The 9,718-nt window shown below is 40.2% G+C and overlaps 1 protein-coding gene across 1 annotated transcript; it reads left to right on the top strand.

Moving 5' to 3' along the window:
• The first annotated feature begins 1,137 nt into the window (after positions 1-1,137).
• On the top strand, positions 1,138-8,395 carry LOC103714878 (cell division cycle protein 48 homolog). The gene is made up of 9 exons (XM_089927998.1): positions 1,138-1,368; positions 1,475-1,640; positions 2,401-2,629; positions 5,192-5,958; positions 6,044-6,265; positions 6,377-6,448; positions 6,555-6,836; positions 6,936-7,295; positions 7,820-8,395. Exons 1-9 carry the CDS (start codon positions 1,226-1,228, stop codon positions 8,117-8,119), a joined length of 2,541 nt encoding a protein of 846 aa, XP_089784124.1. The 5' UTR covers positions 1,138-1,225; the 3' UTR covers positions 8,120-8,395.
• The last annotated feature ends 1,323 nt before the right edge of the window (positions 8,396-9,718 follow it).

The following is a 9,718-nucleotide window of genomic DNA, read 5'->3' as shown; positions in this document are numbered from 1 at the left end:
GTGCGGTCATAGATTGTGAGAACTTCAATAGGCCTTGCACCAAACAAGTGTCGGGCTGCATGGCGCACATCGTGGCTCGTGCCATGTATGGAAAAGTGTTTTTTTTAAGTGCAACGGCGGCTCACACTGCGGGTGTACATACGGCCAACAAAATTAAAAAATAGAACACTATATAATGGCCATGTAACAAATTCACTCCAAACCGAAACAAAACCACCAAAGTAGTTGGCCGCATAGGAGGCCTCCTAGTCGGCCGCCCCATTGGCCTTTCTAAACACATGTGAAGTCTGATGGAAGTTGCACTCCTCCATCAATCTGCAAATCTCAAGGATCAACGGCTGATCCTCAGCAGTGCGTCCCCGTCTTCGGATCTACTCAATCACTGTAGCCAAGTCGTCCTCAAGAATAATACGGTCCGCACCCAGTGTCTGCCTCGCATAGTAGATGCCCTCTCAGGCTGCTCTGAGCTCGGCACATACCACTAACAAGTTAAAAGTTCGCCGGCCTTCCGCCGTAATTAATGTAAAATCATGATCTCGAATGACAAACCCCACGCCACTGCATCTTCTCTTATTATCCATACTGCCGTCGAGGTATGCCTTATTGGAGAAGTTTTATTTGGCACCCTTTCTCCTTTCTTGATACATAAAAGGGGACTGCGAGAGAAACAAATCGACAATATCACGTACATAATAGGCCATATATCAGCATTAAGAACGAACGCCGGTTCATTATCTAGCACCCTTTTATGGTGAGAGACATGGATCAAGCAGGCAGAGAGGATCTACGATGCCATGTATATGATCCAAGAAGCACGACTGGTTGATTTTGGAGGTGGCGAACATTTCAAAATATTATTGAATAGTTGATCATCAAGTTGTCATGCTCATGCACACTAGCTAATGAGTCATGGCTTGGTCAAGCTTTTTTGCATCAACTCATTGAAAATTATTAGAAGAATAGCAACATAATTTACAAGTTATAACACAAGTTCACGGTGGTCTATCAACTTGTTAATTTGGAAGGAGGTAATGCTAACATCCTGCGGCCATTATCGCATAACAAACGGCTCTGATCTGCCAACGTCAAACCACATCAGTGATAGTCTGTGAGTGGATCCGCCATAGTAGCAGCACTCATCCAACGGCCCAGATTCTTTCTTCGGCAGCAAGAAGGAGTCCAATTCCAGTCCGGCCCTGGAAGAAACGTATCCCCCCGACTACGGATGGGAGTCAGAATTCCCTTTAGGCCTTCTGCTCCGATAAATACCCGAGAGGGCTTATCGCTTCCTTTTATCACATTAACCTTCTGTACTTTCCAATTGGAAAAAAAAATGGCGAATCTGGGCGAGGCCTCTTCTTCCGATTCGTAAGATCTTTGTTTTCCTTTATTTTTATTCCCCTTTCGGCATGGATATGAGGTTAGGGGTTTGATTCATAAGTTCTAATGGATATTTTATTGGAATTAATTGCAGCAAGGGCACGAAGAGGGATTTTAGTACTGCGATTCTCGAGAGGAAAAAGGCGCCGAATCGATTGGTCGTGGACGAGGCGGTCAATGACGACAATTCGGTGGTCTCGTTGCACCCGGAGACGATGGAAAAGCTGCAGCTTTTCCGTGGCGATACGATCCTGCTGAAGGTAACGGTGCTATCCTTTGTGGTTACTATTGTTTTTAAAATTCCTTAAGGTAGGGTTTTTGGGGTATTGGAAAGATAGGGTTTCGTAACGGGAATTGGTGTGATGGGAGTTACGTAAGGCTTGAGCTTTAGCGTATTATTACCGGGAGTAATATTTTTGTGGGTAGAAGTTCGAATCTGTTGGAAGGATTTTCGAGATTTTTTTTTAAAAGAAAATTAACCTTCTTGTTGATGCCTTTGCAGTAGTTGAATCTGTTGATCTGTAAATGTAATGCCTTCTTCATTAATGAATAAGTTATATCAAATCCATTTTTTGGGATAGTTCAAGGAAGATGGGTTTTCTTATGGATCTTGAGTTTCGAGTTATAAGATACCTTAACCTTTTTAGAAAGATCACGTGTTTTTTTTTTATTTCTTCTGGGAATTAGAGTTTTGTTCTTGTATCTTTATTGTCCATTAATTTTCCTATAGTCAAAACTTACAGATGGAATGGGACATTGGGATTCTTTTCTTTGATGTATTTGTTGCTGATCCTTGCTTTTGTGGTACAACTGTCTAAATTTTACTTGTTAATCGAATAATAATCTCCCGGGATTAGGATTTTGTTCTTGTATCTTTATGGCCGATTAATTTTCCAATATTCAAAAGTTGCAGTATCTGTGGTATGAGATGCTGTGATTCCTTTTTTCGATGTGTTTGCATCTGATTTTTGCTTTTGTGGTGCAACTGTCTAAGTTTTGCTTGTTAACTGAATAATTTAGGGCAAGAAAAGGAGAGATACTATCTGTATCGCACTTGCTGATGATACTTGTGAAGAGTCTAAGATAAGGATGAATAAGGTTGTTAGATCAAACCTCAGGGTGAGGCTCGGTGATGTTGTTTCTGTCCATCAGTGCCAGGATGTGAAGTATGGGAAGCGTGTCCATATACTTCCCATAGATGATACCATTGAAGGTGTTACAGGAAACTTGTTCGATGCATATTTGAAGCGTAAGTTTAATTTTCCCTTTCACATTCATCTATTTCATATTCTTTCCTCTTTTCTTTTTCTTTTTCCTTTTTTGGTAAATACTTGCTTGATGATTTTGTCTCGAGGTTGTTTTTATTTAATATTCAGGATGCTGCTGCATCAATGTATGATCTGCAATTTTCTCTTGACTTATATATGTGATATGATGATCTGTAAATGTTTGTAACACTGCTATCTATCTAGTAATTCTTTAGCATGTTGAAGGTGCAGTGACTTTTACTCCTGCAGAGTGGAGTCTGTATGGTACTCTGGTTACTTGTTATTGCTTGTATCAAATGATGTTGCCCTTTATGCTATCATGCATGCCTTTCAGAGTGAACATCCTCTCCTACTGTGAAATATTTGGTGGATCCTGTTAATTTGATCAAGGGCTCTGCTGCACAGATTCTCAATCAATATGCATTGAATGAAGGAATTGGTCCATTCCCTGGCCAATATTGGGTAAGCCAAGGGTTGCTTTCACGGATCAAGTCATTTCATATATGATGTTCCCGATCCTGATGACCTGCATACGATGTCAATGAGCGCTAGGAGAAGGAAGGGGACAATAGCACCGCTCGCCTCGCTTTGAACAAAATAAATCATCGCAACCAAAAGGACAACCTCACTAGCGATCACCAATACAGGGAGCTAAGTTAAAGGTGATTTTAGGGGAATGTTGCACCCTATTGTTGATTGTGATGTCTTGCATAAAAAGCTTGCTGAAATACTATTAAAAGAAGAAGTCTTTCCACTGCACAGCACATGAAAGCCATTGAACATCAAATATGATTTCCTGCATACCATTATAACTTGCTGATTGTAATTATGGTGCTCAGGATATGAGTTCATGTTGTATTAAATTTCTCAAGCTTTATCCTAGCTCATTGATTACATGGGAGGGAGGAATAATGGCCTATAGTAATATTTGTCGGTGGGAGAGCTAGCATGTCCAGTAAATTTTCTGATACTTCTTTGGCGGTTTATGATAGCCTTCATTTTAGTGGAACCAACTTCTAGGCTAGACATATATTGTTTGTTTTCACAAAGGAAAAATCATCTTGCTACCTAAAAGAATTTGTGAATAAACTAGATTTTTATTTTCACGCAGAGAAATCGCCTTGCTACCTAAATAATTTGCAAATGTAAGCCATACTGGTTATATTCAGTTTTGATATCCATATGAAACTAGTTTTGAAGATGATTATTAATTTAATAACTTAATACAGGTCAAGAGGTCGAGATTTTTGGGTATATCAAAATGCTGAGTGAGTGGTGATGACAACCTTCGAGCTTAAACTGATGGCAATAAAGATGTTTAGGTATATTGGGTAACAACCAGAAAGAAACTTGAGTTATTAATGACTTTGCTAATGCAAGTTTAGGAATGGCACCAGAAGTTGAAATAGTGAGGGAAAACTGTTATTAAATGGTTCAGGGGAGAAAGAATTTATTCTACCTTGAATTTGGAGATATGTTGGCGGAGGTAGGATTAAGGAGATGAGTTCAGATGTTGAATAAATAACCATCAGGGATATGCTATTATTAGAAATCTTGAGATCCTATACCATCAAGTGTAACTCGTCATTGAGATTGCCTGGTGCATCATGACTATTAAATTGGCGTTTGTAATTTTTGACCTTCTAATTGAGATACAATTAGAAGTGGCAGGATGTATTCTTTGTTTTGCATTTGCTGTTTGCAATACTTGGCAAAGGGAAAACTTGATCATGCTTTTGAGATTGCATGTGCATGGAAAGCCATGTCTTTTGGAGGAGCTTAGACTAGGGCTTCCCTTATGTTCTATACTCTTAAATGACTTTTTACTTAACTTTGTTCTATACTCTTTCCAATGGAATTAAAAATTTTCACCTTGTCTTTTAGGAGCCAGATATTGGTTCAGCGATATGTAATATTTCATGGAACAAATCATTATGCTCATTGCCTGTCCGACGAATGACTTTCTCCAGCTTAATTTTGAATTTGTTTCTTTCATTATTGGTACACTTGTAGGGATCAAGGGGTATGGGAGTTCTTGTGAGAAACCAGTAGAGTGAGTTCATTTTCTGGTCTGATCAAAGGTGAATTGCAGTTTTAGCTAGAATATAGAACCTTTTGCGAGATTAGTTCTTTTCTTTGTTTTCCTCCTTTACGCACATCAGAAAAGGAAACTTCTTAAGAATCCAAACAGTTTCTTGTCTGGAATGTGAAGCACGTGGTTTGGCTTTGATTTGCAAGGCATTTGTTTATATAAATGAGCATCATTTAGCATTTTTTTTTTATATCTGGACATAGCATTGGTTGCTGCCATATCTTTTCTTTTTTGGCTTTAACCAGTCTTCTGTATCTTCCTTTTTTCTGAAAGTAATGCATAGCACTATAAAAATATGTGATGTTTGTTTGGGGGTTCCCAGTCCTGCTGGATGCAGTGAGCATTCACTAGTTAATATTCCTTCTTAATGAAGTTATTTTGGTAGCATTCATGGGCCTTTTGTACTTGCTAGATGTTTTATTGTGACCTTTTGTTTCCATATATTTTGCAGCATATTTCCTGGAGGCATATCGTCCTGTAAGGAAAGGGGATCTTTTCCTTGTCAGAGGTGGAATGCGAAGCGTTGAATTTAAGGTTATAGAAACTGACCCAGCAGAATACTGTGTTGTTGCTCCGGACACAGAGATCTTTTGTGAGGGGGAACCTGTGAAAAGAGAGGATGAAGAAAGACTTAATGAGGTAGGATATGATGATGTGGGTGGTGTGCGAAAGCAGATGGCTCAGATTCGAGAGTTAGTTGAGCTTCCACTACGACACCCTCAACTGTTCAAGTCTATTGGTGTAAAACCACCAAAGGGTATCTTGTTGTATGGACCCCCTGGTTCTGGGAAGACACTCATAGCCAGAGCAGTTGCAAACGAGACTGGTGCATTTTTCTTCTGTATCAATGGTCCTGAAATTATGTCAAAACTAGCTGGAGAAAGTGAAAGCAATCTCAGGAAGGCTTTTGAAGAAGCTGAAAAAAATGCACCATCAATTATTTTCATTGATGAACTTGACTCCATTGCTCCTAAGAGGGAGAAAACTCATGGAGAAGTTGAGAGACGTATTGTTTCTCAACTCCTGACATTGATGGATGGCTTGAAAACTCGTTCCCATGTAATCGTCATAGGTGCTACAAATCGGCCCAACAGTGTCGACCCAGCTCTCAGAAGATTTGGGAGGTTTGATAGGGAAATTGACATTGGTGTGCCAGATGAAGTTGGACGTCTGGAAGTTCTTCGCATTCATACAAAGAACATGAAGCTTGCTGAAGATGTAATACCATTAATTATTCCTTGATGTTTCAGAGCCCCATGCTTTATTTTCTATAGCAGAGTTTGATGTTATTTTGTATATGCAGGTTGATTTGGAAAGAATTGCCAAGGACACACATGGGTATGTTGGGGCTGATCTAGCAGCTCTCTGCACAGAAGCTGCTCTTCAGTGCATACGGGAGAAAATGGACATCATTGACTTAGAAGATGAAACCATAGATGCTGAGATACTGAACTCTATGGCTGTTACAAATGAACATTTCAAAACTGCTCTTGGAACCAGTAATCCCTCTGCACTCCGTGAAACAGTAAGTGACTTGCCTTTTTTTTTTTTGTGCGGTATCTGTAATAAGTCAGTACTACCTGTATGTTTGAAATACAATCTGTTGCCTAATTAAGCTAATTTTTTTTATGAGCAGGTTGTTGAAGTGCCCAATGTCAGCTGGGATGATATTGGTGGTCTTGAGAATGTCAAGAGGGAACTCCAAGAGGTATGTTGAAAAAATGGTCGTCTTGTGGTTCTAGCGATTCTGCTATAGTTCCTCATTGATGTTGTTTCATTTTTTTCATTTTTCCTTTTTTTTCCTTTTTAAACAGACTGTCCAATACCCAGTTGAGCATCCTGAGAAGTTCGAAAAATTTGGAATGTCACCTTCGAAGGGAGTCCTGTTCTATGGGCCTCCTGGTTGTGGGAAAACTTTGTTAGCAAAGGCAATTGCTAATGAATGCCAGGCAAACTTTATCAGTGTCAAGGGTCCTGAACTTTTGACTATGTGGTTTGGTGAGAGTGAAGCAAATGTTCGAGAAATCTTTGACAAGGCTCGCCAATCTGCTCCATGTGTCCTCTTCTTTGATGAGCTCGACTCCATTGCTACTCAGGTTCATTTTGGCATGCATATATATCAATTAACTGGGGTCTGACCTTTTTTGTTCTCTTTTGACTTTTTAATTATAATTTTTTTTTTTTGGGTATTGCAGAGAGGGAGCAGTGTTGGAGATGCAGGAGGTGCTGCTGATAGGGTACTCAATCAGCTCTTGACAGAGATGGACGGCATGTCAGCCAAGAAAACTGTTTTTATTATAGGGGCAACCAACAGGCCTGACATCATAGATCCAGCATTGCTCAGGCCAGGCCGTCTTGACCAGTTAATTTATATTCCCCTGCCGGATGAGGCCTCTCGTTACCAGATATTTAAAGCTTGCCTAAGGAAGTCCCCTGTTGCAAAAGATGTGGACCTTTGGGCTCTTGCTAAGTACACACAAGGCTTTAGTGGAGCAGATATTACAGAGATTTGCCAACGTGCTTGCAAGTATGCAATCAGAGAAAACATTGAGAAGGTATGTCTCAGTCTTGGTTGTAATTAGAACACCTTTCATATGCTTTGTGAGGACTGCTTCACATTACTGAGCTTGATTAAAGTTGCATTTTTGTGTTCTCTTTTTTCCTTTTAGGTTATTGTGCATGATGCACCTGATACTAAGTGATCTGATGATGTGGCACGTTACATTGACTTAGAAAGCATGCCTTGTCCCGTTAATTATCTACCTACATGGTATTGGTATCCTCCTAGGCCAAGTCCCATGAATAATCCTGCAATTAGTTTACACACTGCCAATCTCATTGTCCTGTTTTGATCCTAGTTTTTTGTTCCAACTATTCAATTTTCTCTCATAAGGAAGATAACGCTACCTGACCTCCTCAATTTTCAGGCTAATAACTTGGTTTACTGACTTGTTTGTCATATATGCAAGGGCGTCATGTGTGTGTGTAGTTTGTCGATCGTGTTTGAACCGTTGTCTGATGTGCAAAACTTGGAAGCTATCAACGATGAGTTCACATATTTATTTTTTGAATGTTGTAGGATATCGAGAGGGAGAGGAGGAGGAGCGAAAATCCAGAGGCTATGGAGGAAGATGATGCTGATGAAGTTGCAGAGATCAAAGCTGCTCACTTTGAAGAGTCAATGAAGTTTGCCCGGAGGAGCGTCAGTGATGCCGATATCCGGAAATACCAGGCTTTTGCACAAACTTTGCAGCAATCAAGGGGCTTTGGAAGTGAATTCCGCTTCTCAACTCAGTCAGGCACTGGAGCTGGGACTACTGGATCCGATCCGTTTGCTTCGTCAGGTGCTGGAGCCGATGATGATGACCTATACGGTTAAATCAGGAATACGTCTTCATGTACTGTGCTAGTATGTATGTTGTTACCATCTGGATAAATGGTGAAGCTACTTGTTAGAAATATATTTTAGGATGGCTTTTAGGGTAATGTATGCGGGACTTACGTGGCCCAATTTAGAACTAAGAGTTTTCAGAAATACTACGGTCTAAGATGCCGAACCTTTGGGGCCTCCAAAATTTCAGATCTCTCAAAGCTGTTTTTGTTGTTTGGCATGTATGAAGTCAAATCTATGACACTATATATTCTTCTGTAGTTCTATGACTTGATTGATACTTCTCTGCTTTAAAATGCCCGCAGTAAAATGCACACAGATGTCAACCGTCTGAGATTAGAAGTTATATGGCAAACTTGTAGCCCATAAGTTAGTGGCAGGTGCTGTTGCCGAGGCGAATCCGTAAATTCTGAAACAGCGAGATGAGATATCCGCTATTTTGTTCGGCCATACTCTCGTAGACAGCAAATGGAAACACACAAGCGGTCTTTTAGCATGATCTGCTTGGTCTGAACTAAGATCAGCATAATGCGAGACCGAAGGCTGTTGGGTGCTGCTTATCTGCCCCTTTAAATTCCTCCAATATCTTCTGGGTTGGATTTGCCACCATGTATTTTCCGGAGAGGTTTTTCATGCTGTCTGCTTGCCTGACAGGTTAATCGAATGCTGAATCAACTTTTAAAGTTCACTTATATGGCATAATGTAATAGAGGTGTAACCACGAAGAGACGAAGTGACAACCCAAAATTTGTGTGTTGGGGACGGGATGAGAGCTTTTACGGCATCATTTCATGAACTCGTTGGAGGGAGGAGGACAAGTTTATTCCAGAAAGTTAAGGTCAGCCTATTTTGATTTAACTAGCATGCACACCTTTTTATATCCCTCTCATGGATTTATTTACATTGGTGAAATTCCATGGTGCATCTGCTCTACATGGCTCAAGTTGTAATCAACACAAAACTAAACCACCTCCCATGTCAAGACTCGCTTGAAGACTCAGCTCGTTTCTCGCTGCTGAACTTTCTTTTGATCATGATTCCAAGCTTGCAATCGCTATTCATTCATGAGTCATGACCCTGAAAGGGCATCATGAACCATCGCAAACAAGGAAAGCTCGGTCCAAACAGTATTTGGTGGCCCCTACCAACCTCTGCGGGCCTCATTCTCGCCTCCATGATTGAATAAAATGGTATGCAAGGCATGCCCTCATAACGTTGCGAACAATAGCAGCATCAGAGTCTGATTATGACTAATTAAGTGTTACTAAGTTATTTTTCAAATGGTTATAGTATCGAGATTTATAACCGCCAAAAATTGTCTGATTATGAGCCACACAACCATCTCCAACCAAGTGGAACATACCCTTTAATGAAAATGTACTCAGAACTCCATAAGAAAGAAATAGAACTGGAAATCCTGTTCCATCATGCGGGAGGCCAGAAGGCAATAAAATCTGTTATTCCTATGCCATTGAGAAGCAATCCTAATACAATACTAACGGTAATCTAGAATTCCTTTGGACTTGGAAATATGCAGGCAACCTGTATTTTGGATTCGACCAAATCCATCTTTCAACAAGGTGCTGT

This window comes from Phoenix dactylifera, chromosome 16 (assembly GCF_051530095.1).
Source record: "Phoenix dactylifera cultivar Ajwa chromosome 16, Ajwa_hap1_PhDact_Kaust_v1.1, whole genome shotgun sequence".
NCBI classification, from domain to species: Eukaryota; Viridiplantae; Streptophyta; class Magnoliopsida; order Arecales; family Arecaceae; genus Phoenix; species Phoenix dactylifera.
This window is presented reverse-complemented; position numbering and strand designations above follow the sequence as displayed.